At 40.5% G+C, this 18,134-nt stretch overlaps 2 protein-coding genes across 3 annotated transcripts in view; both read right to left on the bottom strand.

The window, feature by feature from the left end:
• Window positions 1–1,689, bottom strand: part of PSTK (phosphoseryl-tRNA kinase) — a 5,271-nt gene extending 3,582 nt beyond the window's left edge. Inside the window, exons 1-3 of the mRNA XM_017809126.1 lie at window positions 1,552–1,689; window positions 706–1,101; window positions 184–442 (exon numbers count right to left, since the gene is read on the bottom strand). Of these exons, the coding sequence (XP_017664615.1) occupies window positions 184–442; window positions 706–1,101; window positions 1,552–1,689 (793 nt within the window). The remainder of the gene's footprint in view (window positions 1–183; window positions 443–705; window positions 1,102–1,551) is intronic.
• Window positions 1–18,134, bottom strand: part of LOC108494565 (disintegrin and metalloproteinase domain-containing protein 9-like) — a 26,241-nt gene extending 8,107 nt beyond the window's left edge. The window contains exons 1-22 of one of the 2 annotated variants that reach the window (XM_017809248.1): window positions 17,928–18,134; window positions 15,987–16,084; window positions 15,040–15,116; window positions 14,316–14,394; window positions 13,536–13,612; window positions 11,970–12,189; window positions 11,446–11,511; window positions 11,294–11,365; window positions 10,464–10,636; window positions 9,924–10,008; window positions 8,883–9,004; window positions 7,869–8,040; window positions 7,035–7,124; window positions 6,595–6,790; window positions 6,364–6,469; window positions 5,992–6,166; window positions 5,494–5,574; window positions 4,729–4,834; window positions 3,927–4,059; window positions 3,460–3,523; window positions 2,913–2,965; window positions 1,413–2,574 (exon numbers count right to left, since the gene is read on the bottom strand). In XM_017809248.1, coding sequence (XP_017664737.1) covers window positions 2,496–2,574; window positions 2,913–2,965; window positions 3,460–3,523; window positions 3,927–4,059; window positions 4,729–4,834; window positions 5,494–5,574; window positions 5,992–6,166; window positions 6,364–6,469; window positions 6,595–6,790; window positions 7,035–7,124; window positions 7,869–8,040; window positions 8,883–9,004; window positions 9,924–10,008; window positions 10,464–10,636; window positions 11,294–11,365; window positions 11,446–11,511; window positions 11,970–12,189; window positions 13,536–13,612; window positions 14,316–14,394; window positions 15,040–15,116; window positions 15,987–16,084; window positions 17,928–17,997 — 2,394 coding nt within the window. In that variant the 5' untranslated portion in view covers window positions 17,998–18,134 and the 3' untranslated portion in view covers window positions 1,413–2,495. Of the gene's footprint in view, window positions 1–1,412; window positions 2,575–2,777; window positions 2,966–3,459; window positions 3,524–3,926; window positions 4,060–4,728; window positions 4,835–5,493; window positions 5,575–5,991; window positions 6,167–6,363; window positions 6,470–6,594; window positions 6,791–7,034; window positions 7,125–7,868; window positions 8,041–8,882; window positions 9,005–9,923; window positions 10,009–10,463; window positions 10,637–11,293; window positions 11,366–11,445; window positions 11,512–11,969; window positions 12,190–13,535; window positions 13,613–14,315; window positions 14,395–15,039; window positions 15,117–15,986; window positions 16,085–17,927 lie in introns of those variants that run through there. The other variant, XM_017809249.1, reaches the window with a different exon arrangement.

Genomic DNA, 18,134 nt, shown 5'->3' with positions numbered 1-18,134 from the left:
AAGAAGGGTTTTAAGTGTCCTACCAATTTCTAATAACACAGTAATAAAGTTCAGTTGCTCCTTATCGTACTGCAGGAACCCAGCAATTAAGAATAACCAAAGTTCCACGAGAGCACTTAAAGCAGCTGAAGTGCCCTGGATTTTCTACAAGCACCCTCCAGCCGCGGAAGAAGGAGTGCTCACATTTTCTGGCCAGCTGGTACACCTCGTACCGCATGCTCTGGTAGTAGAAGTTGTCGTCCAGGAGGAGGCAGAGCGGCCGTGCTGGGGCCCCGCCGTCCCCCCGCGCCGCCTCCAGCAGCCCTTCCCGGCGGCAGCAGCGCAGGAACCGCTCCCACCCCGGCTGTGCGGGGCCGGGCAGCGGCGCCCCAGTGAGCAGCGCCCGCAGGAGACCCTCCAGGCACTGCAGCAGCTCGCGGCGGCTCTGCTTCCAGCCGGGCACCTGCGGGGGGAGGGAGGGCAGGGATCACGGAGCCGGCACAGCTCCCGCCTGGCCACAAGGGGACCCGCAGCGGCCCCGAACCAGCCTGGGCCCGGTCCTGACCCCAGAGCCATTCTTAGTCCCAGTCTCAGTCCCAGTCCCAGTCCCAGTCCGGGTCCCAATCCCAGTCCCAGTCCTAGACCCAGTCCCGGTCTTGTTCCCGGTCCTAATTCCAGTCCCAGCCCCACCCCTAGTCCAGGTCCCACTCCCAATCCCAAACCAACACCCAGTCCCAGTCGGACGCGTCCCGTTGCCAGGCAACAGCAGTCGCACGGCAATGACGTAACCACACTGACCAATGGGAGCGGCTCCCTCGGGCCCGCCCCCGGCGCGCGCGCGCGGAAGGCCTCGTCCGGGATGAGCTCGTCGTAGTGGAGGAGCGCGCAGGCCCAGCCCGGGCGCTGCCGCAGCCGGCGGCACAGGGCGCGGGCCAGGCTGGACTTGCCGGCCGCGGGGAGCCCGCACAGCAGGCACAGCCCCACCCGGGCGCCGCCGCCGCTCCCGCTCCCCCGCTGCTGCTGCTCCCTCGCCAGCGCTGCCGCCCCCGCTCCCGATCCCGCGGGGCTCTGTGCGCATGCGCCGGGCTGCCGCCACGGGGGCGCCCCCTGGCGGGCGCGGCGCTACAGGGCTCGGCCCACAGAATCGTCCCCTTTCACACAATTCTGGTTTTATCCAGTTTTTCACCCCGTTCTCGCGTCACAATAAACTCAATAATTCGCTTTGGTGGCCCCCAGGAGCGTCAAATGGCTGAGCCCTCCCAGGGTACCCAGCGGTGGCTTTTAAGATCATAAAACAAAGATACCACCGAGTGTGCTGCCCCCGATGACTGAGGTCTAAATTACAGGAATAATTAATAATAAAAATCTTAATTGTTTAAGTTATTTAATTATAATAACAATTTAAGATCCCGAGGGATTAAGGAAGAGGACACTTCTTTGGCAGACACTCATTGCCGGTGCAGATTTTTGCCTGCAATACAATTTGGGTTTTTTTGTCCAGTTCTTCGGTGATGTGGCCATCTGAGGGCTTAGAAATATTTTGTTGGTGAGGCAATTCTATATTTTTTTCACTCTTTTTCCTAGTTCATACTCCCAAATTGGCACGAACACAGCCAGTCTGTTCGTTACTCCTTGTTGGACAGGTGGATCTGTATCCACAGTTTTGTCCTTCCCAGCGAGTTGGTCTCTGCACAGCAGCTGCTTCTCCATTTTGATGGAGACTTTTTTCCTGAGATTTTCTGGATCCCTCTCCTGGATGGAAACATTGGATGGAGACCCATTTGGACAAGCTGTGCCACTCCATACGTTCCATTTTAAATCAGTGGTGGTGTCTTAATTGTCTCATTTAGAATGACAGAAGTTAATCTGTTGCTTTTGTAGTGGACAAAAGCAAAAATCCCGAGCTGTAATAAGCAGTAAACACTGAACCACTGTTGAGTTGTATTTCCCAATATCCCACATTTTCTATAACAGCAGCTGGACAGTTTCTTTCAGACTCAGGCACAGTGTTTCTGGTGTCCCCATATATGAGGTTACTTTTATAAACTACCTGAAATGGAAAGGGACAGAGCTGGTGGTCATGAGAGGGGGGCTCTGGGCCCCAGCTTTGAAGGGCTGATGGCAGGCAGGTCTCAGAGCAGCGCCCAGGGACTGTCCCCAGGGCTGAATAAATCATGTCTGCAAATAAATGAATTCACTTCTCCTTGGCCTGCACCTCAGACTTACACACTGTCACAAGTGTAATCCTATGAGTGTTGAACTTCAGGCTTCTGATTTAAAAACCCAAGAAGTGAGGTAGAGGAGGCACAAACACAGCCAGCAGCAAGTAGCAAAACATTGGGAGTCACCAAATCTGCGTTCAGTGCCTCTTGGCATCCAGTCTTTCCCAGAGGTATGTGCTTCCCAAAGGCATTTTGGCCGCACAAGGAGAGGACTGGAGGATTGAAATCTTGTAATTTGTTTTTTTTTCAGGCCAGTTACTTGTCAGAATTGGTTGAGGGTTCCCAAGAAGCTTTTCAGACTGCTGGTCTAGGTGGGACTGGGGGTCGTTGAGGTCCTGAGGGAACTGCAGGAAATTGGGTTTGTACTGGGTGCCTGAAGCGTGGAAAACACGTTATGTTTAGATTTTCATTACTTGAGAGAACTGGTATTTCTAAACTGGTTCTTCACCATTCTTTAAACAGTTTCTAGCACTTATACATACATTTATACCTAACTCTCTCTGCCCCTTCCTGTAGAATTTTCCTGCATTTATGCTGTTTTCTAAACAATCAGTAAAACAGCATTTCTCCCTCAGGCATTCAATCTATTATAGCTCATGATGCTGCATGAAAAATTCTCCTAAACAGGACACAAGACATCAGGAACTTCATATGCAGTGATACAGCAATGTAAACACAGAGAATGTGAAGAAGGTTTTAAGTGCTACAAACCTTGTACCAGGAAAATGCAATATGGTAAAAATATCAGGACTTGATGTGGCAGGCTGGAAAACACGTTGTAGAAAATCAGGTTAACAGAAAATACGAAGTGTATGCAATTATTCAGTATTAAGATAATGGTATTTAAGAACTAGTTTTCATTTTTGGGGGGACATTCTTCATATTCTCTTGCAACATTTTGTTTTGATAGCTTTTAGCTTCTTGAATCAGAACTAGTTCCACAGCCTGGTTAAGCAGCATTTCCCACTGTTTGGCTGCAGAATTCTTTGTTCAGTCTATGGCTGCTCTGCTGAATCACAGCCTGTCCCATCCCATCCCATCCCATCCCACTCACAGCCTGTGCTGACAGGGCAGGCAATAAAGCTCCTACTTACCCCCACAGAAATCCTCTTCAATACATTCTAAACTATATTAAATACTTGGAAATGCAGGTGGTTTCAATGTATCAAAAAGCCACACAGTCATAAATAATTATGTTAGAGAAAAGGCACTGTAGAGTTTGTATTAACATCCAATAATGCAAGTATGCATCTCTCACCTGATTATTTCTTGTGTCGTGACTCGGTTTGTTATCTTGCTTTGCTTCCTGCACATTGTTATCCCTGAAATAGAAACCATGTGATCAGAAAATTGCTTCAGGGATGCAGCATTTTCAAAGGACAAGGCTACAACTCAGAGGATCTGGATTCTGCTTGTGAGTCCAGCCCTGTCTGGATTTGACAGGCCATTTCACAGTGCTCTGTCCCCATGGGCAATGCAATCAATAACAATTAGGCAAGTGCAATGTTTTTTTGGGAAAAACACCTGAGAACTGACAACTGGAGTATCTGGATTAAATTACTAAATAGCAGGGGACTGAACTACCTGCTACTGCTATTAGCAGGGAAGGCTTGTCTTTTAGGGGGTGTGGAATTCTTTATGTAGATAAAGCATCTACCTGGCTTGCTAAATTAACCTGGAGCCTGCTCTCATGTGTCCAAATAGCACCTGTAAGAAGGGAAATACCTGTGCTGTCTTCTACTCTTCCTGCAAAATTTTCTCCTTATTGCATCCCGCTTAATTATTGCTAATGCAGCAACGATGGCAACTGGCAGCACAAGGAAGAAGAAGATAAGCAGCCCATCCCGAAGTGATGTGTCTAGAGAAAAAAGAATTGAAATAATGAAATTTACAATATTAAAGCATTTTTTTTCTGTTGTAAACACTACAACCTTCAAATTATTTCCAGTTGAAACTTCACTGAAATTTATAAAATGCTACGATCAGAAAAGTAGGATTTGGCCTTATGTTATTACAAGTTCTTTCTGCCTTTAACCCCCCTGTGTTCCATGATATACAAACTTTTTCCTTTTCCATATATTTCTTCAACACACTTGATGATCTTTGTGGGTCCCTTCCAACTCAGAATATTCTGTGACTCTGTGACTTTGTATCTGCTCACCCACAATCACTCTGCACATCCTCTTTGCCTTCCTAAACTTTTAATAAATACAAAACATTTTTTTTCCCTTTCCCAAAACACAAATTTAGTAAAATCTGGTAAAATGTGAATTATTTCTCTCCTCACAAAGCTACAGATTGTGAACTTCGTTTTTAAACAAAGAGGGAAAACATTTTGTGTGTAAAGTGTAAAGCCCAGCAATGCTACTTCATTATCAGATAATAATGTTTGTTCTTCAAGTCCACAACTAAGTGTCTCATGCAGTAGAAAAAAACCAGCTGAAAATAAACTGAAAAAAACCCCTGCTATTAGCAGTTTATTTTATGAGACCCTGGGGCAGAAGGAAGGCCAGTTTCAGTGTCCTACCTGTGTGGGCAGGACCACTGTCAACGCTGCCTCCGTAGCCGGACTGGTTACAGAACGGAGGGGCCCATCCTGCATTGCAGTGGCAGTTCCCGTTGTTGTTACACACCTACACCAGTACAACAGGGATTAATTAGTCAGGCAGTGGCAGTTCCCATTGTTGTAACACACCTACAGCCCTTACACGGGGATTAGTCAAACAGCAACCCCTCTCTGAGAGCGGCCCGGAGCAGGGACCTGGAGTTCCTCGTAAGGAGTTGCGTGAGGAAACAAGGAATACTGCACAGTACTGCATAGAAATACACGAAGTGTTAACTGGAAATAAGCTCTCCTCCTCCATAACATCCGAAATCACTGAGTGGGCCTGATACCTCAGGGGAATTCTCTGTGAAAATTAACATTTGTGTTGTTATTTGCCTCCAATAAATTACAGTCCGAAGAACTCGGTTTTACAGCCTTTGGGACTCCATTTTGATTTTTCACAGAGGCATATATAAATCAGGACTTACTAGACCATCTTCCTCAAAGGAATATTTTCCTTTAGCAACTTAACAGCTCAGTGATAATAAAAAATTCCCTTGGGAGAATCTGAAGAATTGCCTTTCAATGTTAGTGCTAAGAGGTTTGCCCTGGCAACAGGAATTACAGGTAAAAAAGTGGATTTAACTTTTAATACAGATCAGAAAAAAAGCAAAGCCATCTGGCTGGTTGTTGCTTTTATGCAGGGAACTTGAACCAGTCTAGAAACATTAAGCACCATCTACTCACCCCATTATTATTACACTTCTGCTTTACATCACAGTTGTAGCCCAGAAACGTCGCATCAACACATTCGAAACCTACACAGGCCTGGAAGAAGTAATTAGAGTCTTGCAAACACAAAACTAAACAAAAATCCCATCCCTTTATAAATATACTATATAAATGCATATGTTTACAACAAGGCTACAGCTTTCACTTAAATGTCAAGAAAAAGGGGTGATAGAACATTCAGAACTTCACAATTTTATAGCTGTACTTTTAATCACATTTTCTTAACCCTGTGGATGCGGTTTGATGGAATAATTTGAATAACTGATAATGTAGTTGACTGATTTGTAGCATCCCAGTTTTTGCAGAGCTAATTAATTGTTCCTGTAGATTTCAAAAAGCAGGTTTTTCATTGTATTACAGCACACAAACAAGAGAGCTGTGTAATGCCTTTGGAAGTTAAGAACTTTCCACTTGGTGGGATACATTCCATCATGCTGCTGTGATGCCTCTTACCTTGTTTTCTCCACAGGCTGTCCCTTCATGAACTTGAGCAGGATCAGGGATATCTGTCCCTAAGTCAAAGTCAGAAGACCAGCATAAAACCCCAGATGCATTATTGACAACACTCCAGGCAGGAAGGTTTTGGAGACTGACAGATGTGCACTGGAGTTTCCCACACAGACTGTGCCTGTATTGAATGAAGGACACTCAGAGACAAGGTGAACAGAAAAAAACCCAGTATCAGTGAAAATACACCATCCAGTCAAAATTTTTAGCTTGCATTTTGAGGAAATATTCTTTAAATCTCACACTTTAAGGGTTTGTAAGAGCATACATTTTTTACATTGAAGATTTTAGGGTTAGTTTTATTTGCTGGTGACTTACTGGACAGGGCATTTCTTGTACACTCCGCCTTTCATTCCACAGTTTCCAAACCTATCTCCTTTAATATTTGCTTTCTCAAAGCATATATCAGGTGCTTTTCGTGCCCCTGTACAAAAAAAAAAACCCAGTAAATCTTTGTAAGCTGTCTGAAAAACACAAGGAAGAAAAAAGAAAAATTGGAAAAGTCTATCAGGAGACCACCAGTGGTTTTACATTAAATAATAAACATACCTTTCCCATATATAGATTCACACTGTGAATCAAAACTCTGGCATACTCCATAGTAGCAATATGCCTTGTTGTTGCTGCATGGGTGACCATTCATGATGTAAACGTCCTCTGGGCAGTAGGCATTGCTTCCATTGCAGTATTCAGGGAGATCACAGAAATCCCTTTTGGCTCTGCACTCTGCTCCTGCCACTTTAAACTGGAACCAGAGAGGAAAGCCACTGTCAGTTTGCAACATCAGAAGTTCTAGTGTGAAACAATGACAACCTTGAGTGATGTCAAGGGAGACAAATTTCTCTCCTTTCTCAAATTTCAAATGCCCTCTACTGGTGAACGTGGTTTGATGGTGTGAAAATATGTCAAGGGGACTAGATCACCTCTTTTCAAACATTAAAAAAATTCTAGTGAGTCTTATCATTTTTGCTTAACAACGCATTGCCCACCTTGCAATTTTTGCAGCACAGTCCTTGAGCACACTGGGATCCAGGTGTGAGTTTGCAGGTTGCAGCATCACAGCAGGGGTTGGAGCATTCCTGAGGAACAGCCATGGACAAGGGGACACTGGTTTTATCTCCTTACATAGCTAGGAAAGTACATCATCAGTACAAGTGCAAGCCAGACTTTAAATCCCTGTCTCTACCATGTTCTGACAGCCTTCTGCTCTAACAGGAACCAGTGGCTGTGTTTTCCTAGTACAAGTCATCAGGAGAACACCTGGTTTGATGTGTTGTGGCACAGGGATGCCAATGGAACCAGGGGCTGGTGACAGCCTTTTGATTTATTGATGTCTTTTTTGAGACACTTTTATTTTCTGGAGAAAAAGCCAACACATCCCATTCTTTGAGGGACGTTTTGGCAATGCAAATAACGACTCACAAAAGTAATTTAGTGTGGGCAAAGTTTAAGGGTTCCAGTTAAGAAACCTGTATGTGCTCTACAGATAAGTAATCTCTGTCATGTAACAAAAATGTCTTTGCTAAAACCAGCACAAAACCCAGTTGTATTTCCACATACTCTGCTCCAAAATGCACTTCTTTCCCAGCAGTGCCCCAGCATTCTGTGAAGACCAGTAGCCTTTAACTGAGTCCACATTGAATTCAAAGTATGATTTTAAGCTTTAACTAAAATTTATCTTCATATTGATGGCAAAAAAGGAAAATTACAAGGAAAACTCCTCAGGTATATAATGCAATCGTGTATTCCAAAAGGCCACTATTATAGAGAATAATATAATATAATGTAATACAACAAGTCTCCAGTTGAATTTCACCCATTACCTGTGGTTTGCCACAGTCACATTCTTCATTGTTATCAACCACATTATTACCACAGACAGGTTCTCTGTACACATTACTCGTCACGGGAGGATTTCTAAGGCAGTTTCCTCCTCCATTTAGAATAAGAGTCTCAAAATCATCAGCACTGCAGGTGCTGAAATTCCTGGATCCACTGGAAAGCATAATATTTTATTATTGTAAGTATTTTGCTTACAGGAAAATGTACAACTCAAGCTCTTAAAATATTGTCACTCTATAATAAATGTTGCATTTCATAATGCTAGGAGATAATGAGATAGTTAATTTCTACTTTATTTTGCAATGAAGTGCTGTACTAGAAGTTAAAAAATACTATTATAATATAAATACACATACTTTCAGAAGCGAGATTATATGTTCTGGTGTCCTGTATAAAACAGGCCTTAGAAATTCCTTGTCTGTACTGAGTTTAAAAATGTTTAAGTAGAAAGACATTCACCTTAGAGTCCCTAAAAACTCAGGAATTCATCTTCTTATAGTAGTTTTGTCCAGTGTTCTATTACCCTGATTTATTAACACAAATGTGGATAAATAAATAATATGATCTTTTTCTCTTAAGGGGAAGCCAAAGAACAAATGAATCGAAAGAAACATAAGCCAAGAGGTTTTGTTTAAATTAACTGTTAAATATTTGTTGCACATTTGCATGAACCCAGTGAGTATATTTAAAGCATTCTCAGCAGGGTAAAAATAAAACCAGCAACACACTATCATTAAAAAAAAATTATTATAAAATCCAATTAGGTTTTTAAGAATACTACAAATAAAGAATGATTGGATCAGAAAACAGGTGACATTGGAAATAAATTAAATTTATGTGAAATCCTAATTCAGTGAATCCAGCTCTGTGACTAAATTTTTCAAACAACTCCCCATCGCAAAAGTTCTTCAAGATTCAGAGGAGTTTCACAGCTTGTAAGGCACAGTCATGCAAATAAAATAAGTTTCTTAAGACCAAATAACTGGAGATCTTACTTATCTGTGCTGTGCATGATATAGGATGCAGGACACCTCTTATCATCATGTTTCATTCCGAGATTATGCCCCAATTCATGTGCAACCACCGTGGCGTGACGTAACATATTGTCATGATTCAACTAATGGAGAGAATCAGTGTTAAAAAAAGGGTGACACTAAAGAAAACACTGTTTGTACCCAGAGCTTTATTCCTCCCCACCAAGCTCTTGGAGACTGTGAAGTCAGAATACTAAACTGTATCACAAGGCAGAAGCAGCAAGAACAGACAATTTGTCACTTTATTTTCAGGTGGGGGCAGATTCTGCCACTCCTTCTGTTGCTTCCATGAGGATCACATTCTGAATAATAACAGTTGGCAGCTGGACTAGATGACCATTGTAGGTTCCTCCCAGCTGACATTAGTTTATTTATTCTGTTCTAACACAGTTAATCACTCATGAGACTGATTTCAACGGAGTCTTCAATGACAAATGTACTGTTCAAGAACCAAATCTGCTTCTGAGATTGTCCACAGTGTTCTGGCATCCCTATTTTAAGAACAGGAAACTCTCCAACCTCCCCAACGGTGGAGAAAAAAATAGTTTCTTATTAATTTTCCCATATTTGAAATTTTTTCAAGTTTACAGCCTTCCTGTGGGGAATTCCAGACGCTTGGGAATATAGTGCATTATGTTTAGTATTTATTTAAAGAGTAAAAAACCCCACATATCATTCTGTGCTTCGTGTCCATCCCCAAACCACTTTGGTTATGGACTTTAATGTTATGAGGATGGGCTTTTTTATGCAACACTGAGTTAGATGAATTACAAAAGGTGAACAAAAGAATTATTTGAGGAGTAAATCTGCCAAGTGGGCTGGAATTTGACAAAGGGAGAAAGTGAGAAGTACTTAAAAAAAGAAAAAGTTGTAAAATATGCACGAGTCTTTACATCAAAAACCCCATGAAAAAAACCATACAACTTCAAGTCTAGTCTCCAAGACCAGGGTGACTTGGTCAAGGGCTAATTTCTTCCATCACCCACAAAATGATGTACTTACAGTGCTGATTGACCCTCCCTGCACTTGTGAGCAGACAGTACCCACAAAAGCCATTCCAATGGATCCCCTGAAAGAGCCTCTCCCTCTGCAACAAAAGCAGTTTGAAGGTGGGGCTGAAAGATGGGTTGAAAGTTCATGATTTCTACTAAAAGACAACGATGAGTTTGAAAGAAATACTGCAAGGCAAGGTTTGGTCCTCCTGAAGTCAAGAAGAAATTTATCACCACATCAGGATTTCGCTGTAATTAGTAATGAAAATCGGAATAACAGCTTGAAAATAGTGTCAGTGCTTCTGAGTTCACTGAATCACAGCATGGCTGAGCTTGGAAGGGACCTCTGGAGGTCACCTGGTCCAACCCCCTGCCCTGGAGTTGATTAACTCTTGAGAATTCATTATATTTCTTGCCATTTTTCGAGGTTAAAACAGTTTGGAAGTGCAGTGAATTTTACTCCAGCTATATTTTTATTCATATACAACCCCCAAATGATATACATTAACACTGGCAGCATGGCTAGTTTTCCCACTGAATGAAAACTTACATTATGAGATGACTGACATCATTTCTTGATCTCTTAAGAAGATCTTTCTGTCTCCAAGAAACAAATCTACCCAGAACATCCCCAGCTGAACCATCCATTACAGATATGTGGTTTGCATCTGTCCAGATCTCTAATCCAACCAAAACAATCTGGATGTTTAATGGTCTATACATCTGAAAAAAATATAATGATGATAATGAATGTCCATCAGTCTGTTTTGATGGAATTCTGAAAGATGACTTCACTATTACTGAGTAAACACTAAGCTGAACTTAGTGACCAAGACAGAACCTTGGTTTCTTTGAAACTAATGTATATTTGTATTTATAAATTAAAATATAAAACATTTATAAATTATAAAGTAAATAAAATTATTTAGAATATAAAGTTAAATATAACTGAAGAAAATCTACTTTATGAAGATACCTAAACATATGTTTCAGTTGGAGAAGTTGGGAAGACCATGTTCATTCATTTCCTTGGCTAATTGTCTCGAGGAGAAACTGGGAACAGGTGATCAGAGAGCTTATGGAATTGTTCACAGTGCTGACAGTTTTCTTTAAAAAAACTAAAAAACATGAGAAATACTCTTCCTAGAAATGTAAAACATACTGGAGACTGAAGCAGTCAAACCACAGACTTGATTTGAAAACATATCTCTCCCCCTGCTTGCAATTCTACCAGACTTGTGAAGAGATTCGTGATGTGCCTGAACTGTGTTACAGGTTGTTGTATAACTTCCAAATACAGTTTTAGAACTGCATTAGCTGTTCTTTTGGAAACTATGATAAGGTAGAAATTACTCAATCCAGGCAACTTATCTGACCTACCCCATCAACATAATTAATCAGCTCAACAGTTTCCTTTTGCACCGCAGCAGGATCAGAATTCTTCAGCAAAAACTGTAAAACACCACAAGAATGTCAAAGAAAGAAAACTAACAAAATAATAAAATGTATTTAAGGTCAGGTGAAATAATTACCCTCTGGTTATCCACAACCACAAATAATTCTACATAGCTTTTCTGAGGCAGGACAGCTCGCTTCTCCTGCAAATGAGAAAGGACAATAAGCTAACAAGTTCACGGCTTTTTACTTATGTTTCTCATGATTTTTATTTTATGTGTTTATAAAGCAATGTTATAATTGCATTTTCTAATGTGGCTTTAGTTTTCTGTTCTATATACCAGTAATTCACACCAGGTCAGGCACTGGGGTGGGTGAGCTGAATGCCTTTCCTGTCCTACCCACGGCAGTCTTTGCTCTTCCACTGAAGGATTGCTTCAAGCTATGTTAAATTCCTATTGTGGTCTTCTCTTTCAGCATTTCCTTAGCAGTATTCCCACCAGTTTGGCTTGGCATCCATGAAAAGGAAGGCCACAAGGAAGTGGCCTCCAGGTCCAGTGACATTGTGCCAAAGCAAGAGCTCTGGAGGCCCTTGGCTGCTGGAACAGACTGAGGGGATGCCTTGGACTGCAGCTCAACAGAGAAATGGGAATATATTTACCCTCAAAAGCTTCTCCCTGCTAGAGGTAGTGTTTGATGAGAATGTGTACTCCACAGCCTGCTTCACAAACATCTTCTCGTGCTGAAGGCTGCCATTCAGCACCCCACAGTGGAAGGGCATGTCCTGCTTGTCTTCTAATTCATAAAACACGTGTTCAAATGTGCTGGATGTGTTGAGTGGCTCCATTCCATACCATTTGCCAGCAATGTAGAGGATTCCCCTAAAAAATCATATCAGAATGAAAAATTATTCCATGGTTTTCCCCTCACGGTTATGACCAGGTGAGTGAATGACAGCTGGATGCTTACAAATTAGAACTGTTCACACTGCTGTGTTGAGATAAATTATTATCTTAATTTATCCTAACATGGGGGGTAAGTTCAAATGTCCAACAAAAGACAGAACAGAACTTATTTAAAATACTCAGTTGTACACAAGTGTGGGCTCCTTGAATCAGAGAGAAACTAAAGGAAAAAAAAGAGAAGGGAGGCAAACTGTTACTAAATGAGTCTGGATCATGGGTAAAAAGCTGATGCAAAAGGTCTCTCTTAGTCCTTATCTCTAGTCTCACTCTCAGCCCCATGCAGCTAAAGCAATTTAAGAAAAGATATCTTTTTAAGACAGAAGGAGAGGCTAAAAGCAATCACCAGGGTGTTTATGAGGACAAGAGCAACACTGCACTGCTGTGTGCAGCCAAGTACAAAGATTTTGCATTTGTCCCTGGCTCAGAAACCCCTGGTAAATGCCCATTTGCTGTACAAGAATCTTTCAGAAGCTGTTATCTTGTTCTCCAGAATCTCAAAACTATACTTAGAACAAGAATTCTCTAGTTTAGATCTTGCAAAAGAAGAAATTCAAAAATGTGAGTACAAGGTGAGTCTAAATCTGTAGAACAGTCAAAAAGCAATACTGTTGATATTACTGTTGATAAAGAAAGATCCAGCATTACATGAAATACCAGAACATTGACCTTTTATCCTTCATTTCAAGGAATGCCAGGATATGTCATGATTTATTGTGAGTGATTGTGATAGTATACACAAAAGATACGTGCGTGAGTTTTATCCCACTTGTAATTTTATTGTATTTGAGACACAAAAAATTGTTTCAAATTCAAATTTGGTCAACATTTTTTCATGTAAATGGTTTGTCTTTTGAAGCCTGCCCATTTATAAGACAGAATTGTTTTCAGGAGTGTTTTAAGTGCATCAAAAGCTTAATTAGGCAGCATTTTCCCTACATAAGTATTTCTGGTCAAAATATTCACATCAAGTACTAGAAACCTCAGTTCATGCCCAGGTTCTGCCTATAAAGTAGGTTATGGTTTCTGTCACGTTTCATTTTTTTTTCTGTGAAGGAATTTTAGAAAAGAGGAAAAAAAGTGGGAGCTGAGGGAAACTATAAAACCTGTAAAGAGTTGCAGCTTCATCAGAAGGTGAAAATATTAAAAAAAATATTTGCAAGACAGGATTTTTCCCAGCTGTATGAAGAAAAGCAACTGGGTTTTTTTGCTGTTTTACTTTGGTACTGCACAAGGAATCATCCTGAAAAAGCAAGAGATAATACCTCAGGCCATCACAGGTGCTGAGAGCAACTGTTGAGTCAGCAATTTGTTCAACAATGCCATAATAATAACAGTGTGTCTGAAAGGCAATAAACCCACATAATTAGTGACAAAACAAGGTGGTTACCTTCAACTGCAAACTTATTTTCCAACTAACCATATTATTTGCATGACATTAAGGCTGGCTGTTATAGAGTTCCCTATTTTGAAAATAATCCCAGCCTTCTTGGAATAAAATATCACCTGATGTGTTGGGATTACTTGTTTAACCCATCACCATCTTCTATAAAAATCTTTTAATCTACATTGCTCATCCTGTTCTCAGAGCCCTCTCAAAGGCTGATCTGAGATGATGTCCCCATGCACAAACCACCCAATTAAGTCTCACTGAGCTCACGTGCAGTTTAAAGTTGAAATTAAATTTAGAAGTATTTATAAGGCTCGTTTGATACAGGACCTAAAATTAATAGAGCTTTGATGCTGCCACTGTACCTTTAATTGCATACTATGCAAAAGTGACCTAATCAGGCAGCTCAAATTCAGCCTTGGCATAATCTCCTGGCATTTCCTTTCACACCTTGGGAAATAGGGATGCTATACCACCACAAACAGCCCAATCCCTCATGAACCTTTTGTTTATTATTACTGGTAACTGTTAAACAGAAATGCTACAACTGTGAAAACTCACAAACGCTGCATCCCCAGAAAATATTTTTTTTTCTCGGTTTCCCTGGTTTGAGGAAATTCTGGCACAAAGAGGGGAATTTAATTATGCACAATACCTCATTTTTGAATTGTGTTGCCTCCAGTTTCCCATTTTCCCCATATGTAAACAGCATAAAGTCTTCACTAACAAGCTTTCTGGAAACAAAAATAAACTACTGCTTTTTAAAAGGTCTAGAAAGCAAGAAATAAGTAGAAAATCCTGGCAAATATTACATTCTGTTAGCTTCACACTCATGCTAAATTATTACTAAAATCGAGGCACGTGAAACAAAATACCTTAAAATGAGCCGGAGTCTTTGGAAAATAAGTTATTTTCAAATATTTTAACAAAAAAAAAAATCCACAGAGAAGAATCTAAGCAGATTCATTTGCATAAAGGCCTGGACTACTCCAGGCTCAGGAATGAGGAACGACAGAAACAGAAATTTCTTCAAATACAGCACAGCTAAGAACCCTCCCCCCAGCTAATAAAAAGCTAATGTTGAACAGAACTCTGATTTTCCCTAAGGATTTTCTGAAATGTACAATCTTGTGTTGCTAAATTGCTATTATTTTAAAAAAAAAAATCAAAATAAATTTCTTCACAACTAGAAAAGTTATTATTCCCTTGTATTTGCAAGATAGTACCATAACAGAGACACTCTATTTAACAAAATAATTTTCTAATTACTACAATCTGCCATTTAAATGGTTTCTTCTGAATTTTTTTCAGTATAAAAATGCTTGTGTGGATGCAACTAACCCCAGGATGGTACGATTCCTTAGAACACTATCACATACTTATTTTTCTTCAGTTTTAGGAGATATGTTCCATTTCTGGTTTTCACTGAGTAAGAAAGGTTGTCATCTGAATGCTCCTGAAAACAGAACAAGAGATATCACTTAATTAGGTGATTTTCTCCTTGGTTTTGTCAGATCCATGTTTTGTCCCACTTCTGTGTGTGTGAAATATTTGCCAAAACACAGATTCCAAACCCTCAGCCTTCTCTGTTTTACAGTGTCAGCAGCACACTGGACATTCTTTCCTATGTAAAGTTTAAGTTCTATTAATCTGTACATTTTCCCTCAGAGGACAGGAGGGCACAGCCCATATGTGCACTCTTTGCTAAGCACCACATCATGTTTTGTGACCCTCCTTATGTAAATCAGATAAGCCACTCACAGGATCTTTTATTCCTTAATTGGTTTGCACAAAGATGACTAAGGGTATTTCATTAACATTTACTTCAGTAAATGAACTCAATATCTAGCACAAAGATAAGTTACCTCAGAACTGAAGAATTAAGGCTCAGATCTTTCTCTTTTAACTCATTCCTTTAAACTGTGTGACTCTGTGGGACCATTTTTACCTTTCAGGGTAAAAGTGTTGACTGCATGGTTGAAGTCCTTTGGTTCATCCAAAACCAGAACATGGAAAGCATGAACATTAGTGCAAGTTCAACATCTAATCTGACTCAGAGAAAATGGAAATATTCTTCGTGTTCCTTCTCACTTCTGTCTTACAAGGCTGTTAACAAAACTAGAAGTTTGGATGGCAAATCACAGTGCAATCACAGGAATTTGTGGGAAGAAATTTGCTCAAAACTAGTTGAAAACACTAAGAATCTGAGGCACAATAGTCTGAGGCACATTTCTTCACTACATACTATACATAGTGTGTGTGTAAGATAGGACAGTGTTGGGAAAACAGCAACATCAGAAGAAAAAAATCAGATAGAATCACAGACCTCATGGAAAAATGGGTGATGTTTCTCTCTGCCTGTCAGACTTCGAGGAATGATTATTTCTAATGTAGAAAGTCTGGGTGTCTGTTCAGAAGGTACACCTGAAAATAAAGTTTGGAATTGGTAGATAATCAGGAAGCATAAGGCATTATGTTGGCACCTGCACACTGGGGGTTGCCAAAAGACCATTCTAATCCAGCCAGAAATGGAGAAAGAGTGACTTCACCAGTCTAGGACCTGACTGCCTGTGCTCAGTTTGGTCTGTTTTATCCCTTTCAGAGCTCTTGGATCATGCTGGGAAGTTGAAGAAATCAACCATTTCCATCATGGCCAGGTTATTTTTAATTTTGGCAAATATATTGCCTCATTTTCTGCAGAAATTCTGTTTTGACTGTATTCAAGGGTAATGACTACACCACCCCAAACACAACTGCTGTAAAGTGCTAAAACCTGCAAATTCAAGCCAAAGTTTTTTTAAACAGGGTGTCCAAAACTGGCTGGTAGTCTTGGCTTTGACTCTTGGTTTTAGTTACTTGCATTATGAACTGTGATAATAGCTCAAATTTTCCTTTTCCCTTCATATATTCAACACCAAACCATCCTTTTCCTGTTGCCCTGAATGAGGAATACTTACAGTTGTCCTCTGGATATAATTCTTCCACCTCCTGTGTGTATAGTCTTGGCTCCTTCCATTGCCTAACGCTGCATTTTGTTTGTTCTAGCAGCAGCCAAACCTTTGCAAAAGGTTTGTAGCCTTTTGCATGATATCAGAATTATCTCCAGAACAACATGGTAATGCAGGAAGCTGAAGATAAGAAGCCTGCCAAGTATCTGGTTTCAGGTAAATGGTTAAAGACAAAACCAATCTCCTCTAACTTTCTTTAAAACTGTGTGAACTTGAATTCATCTTCCTTTTTCTTGTCCGCACATCAGTCTGGTTTGATCAACAGAGACACAACCATTGCTTTTAAACAGGTAACAGAATCAACAGTAACATGGGCTTTAACAATGAAAGGGGTTTCTTCCTTCTTAAATTGTTCTTTCATAAGGAAACAGAGAGATTTCTTCACACTTGTAGTAATACAAAGTCGTCCTCATCCTTCCACATTTCTGTGAAAGGAATTCATAATTGCAAAGAAGCCACACAACCACTCATTCAAAGTGAGGAGGAGGATTTTGCAGTGTAATCATGATCTCTACCTGTTAGGTAACATCAGGATTTTTAAAAGCTAGGTGCAGGTAGCATATGTTTAACATTACAGGCTGCCATTGCAATCAAAATGTGGAACTTGCTGTTAGAAAACAGGTCTGAAAAGGGTATCAGCACTCAGTATTTACTTCTGACTTTGCTCTTAATCTTCAATAATTTTATTATCTAAATCACAAAATCCATTCTCTTTCACGAGTATGTTGAACTAACAATGAAGATGCTCTTTTAACAATTTAAATTTTGACACCTGAAAGCAGGAAACCATCTTTAATGCACATCACAAAAATACCACTTTCTAAGAAGTATTTCAGGTGTTACATCTAAATCTAAAGAGCGAAGCCAAATCATAAATGCAAATAAGATAATGGGGAACTGTAATGAAACTTTAGGAATTCCCCTCAGATTACTGAAGAAGAAATCTTTTTCTACAGTCTTTACTATTGATGATAGTGACAGTAACTTCAGTTGTCACAACCTGTGCCCTGCACGGAAGAGGATATATTTACATACCTACTACATCCTGGAGGGAAAAACCCACAAAGAGCTCAGCAGTGAACCTGTAAATAACCCTGTAAATTCAACCTGTAATCTTTTCCAGACACTTTTTTCCTCGAACAAGATTTTCTCAATGAGCTGGTGCCGTGACTTGATGTGAAAGGGGAGCATTGTTATGATCAGGATCAGGGAGTACAAGAAGAAACTTTCTGAATATTTAAAAACGAAAGAAGGCTTACCTTTTATCCAAAAAGGTTTTCCAGTAAAAGTTAGTCCAAAAGTGAACCAAAATAGGCAGTGCTTTAACATGACTAGACTTCCCGGAGAAACCACTCCAGTATCCCAGCAGACAGAGTGTGCTGCTCTGCACGGAACCAGAAGAACAAGAACCGTCTGCTCCGAAGGTAAACAACAGAAAAAGCACCCTGATACTGCATCTCTGCTAA

Source organism: Lepidothrix coronata, unplaced genomic scaffold (genome assembly GCF_001604755.1).
Source record: "Lepidothrix coronata isolate B3197 unplaced genomic scaffold, Lepidothrix_coronata-1.0 Scaffold25, whole genome shotgun sequence".
Taxonomy (NCBI): Eukaryota; Metazoa; Chordata; class Aves; order Passeriformes; family Pipridae; genus Lepidothrix; species Lepidothrix coronata.
Note: the sequence above shows the minus strand (reverse complement) of the source record. Positions and strands in the feature narration are given on the sequence as shown.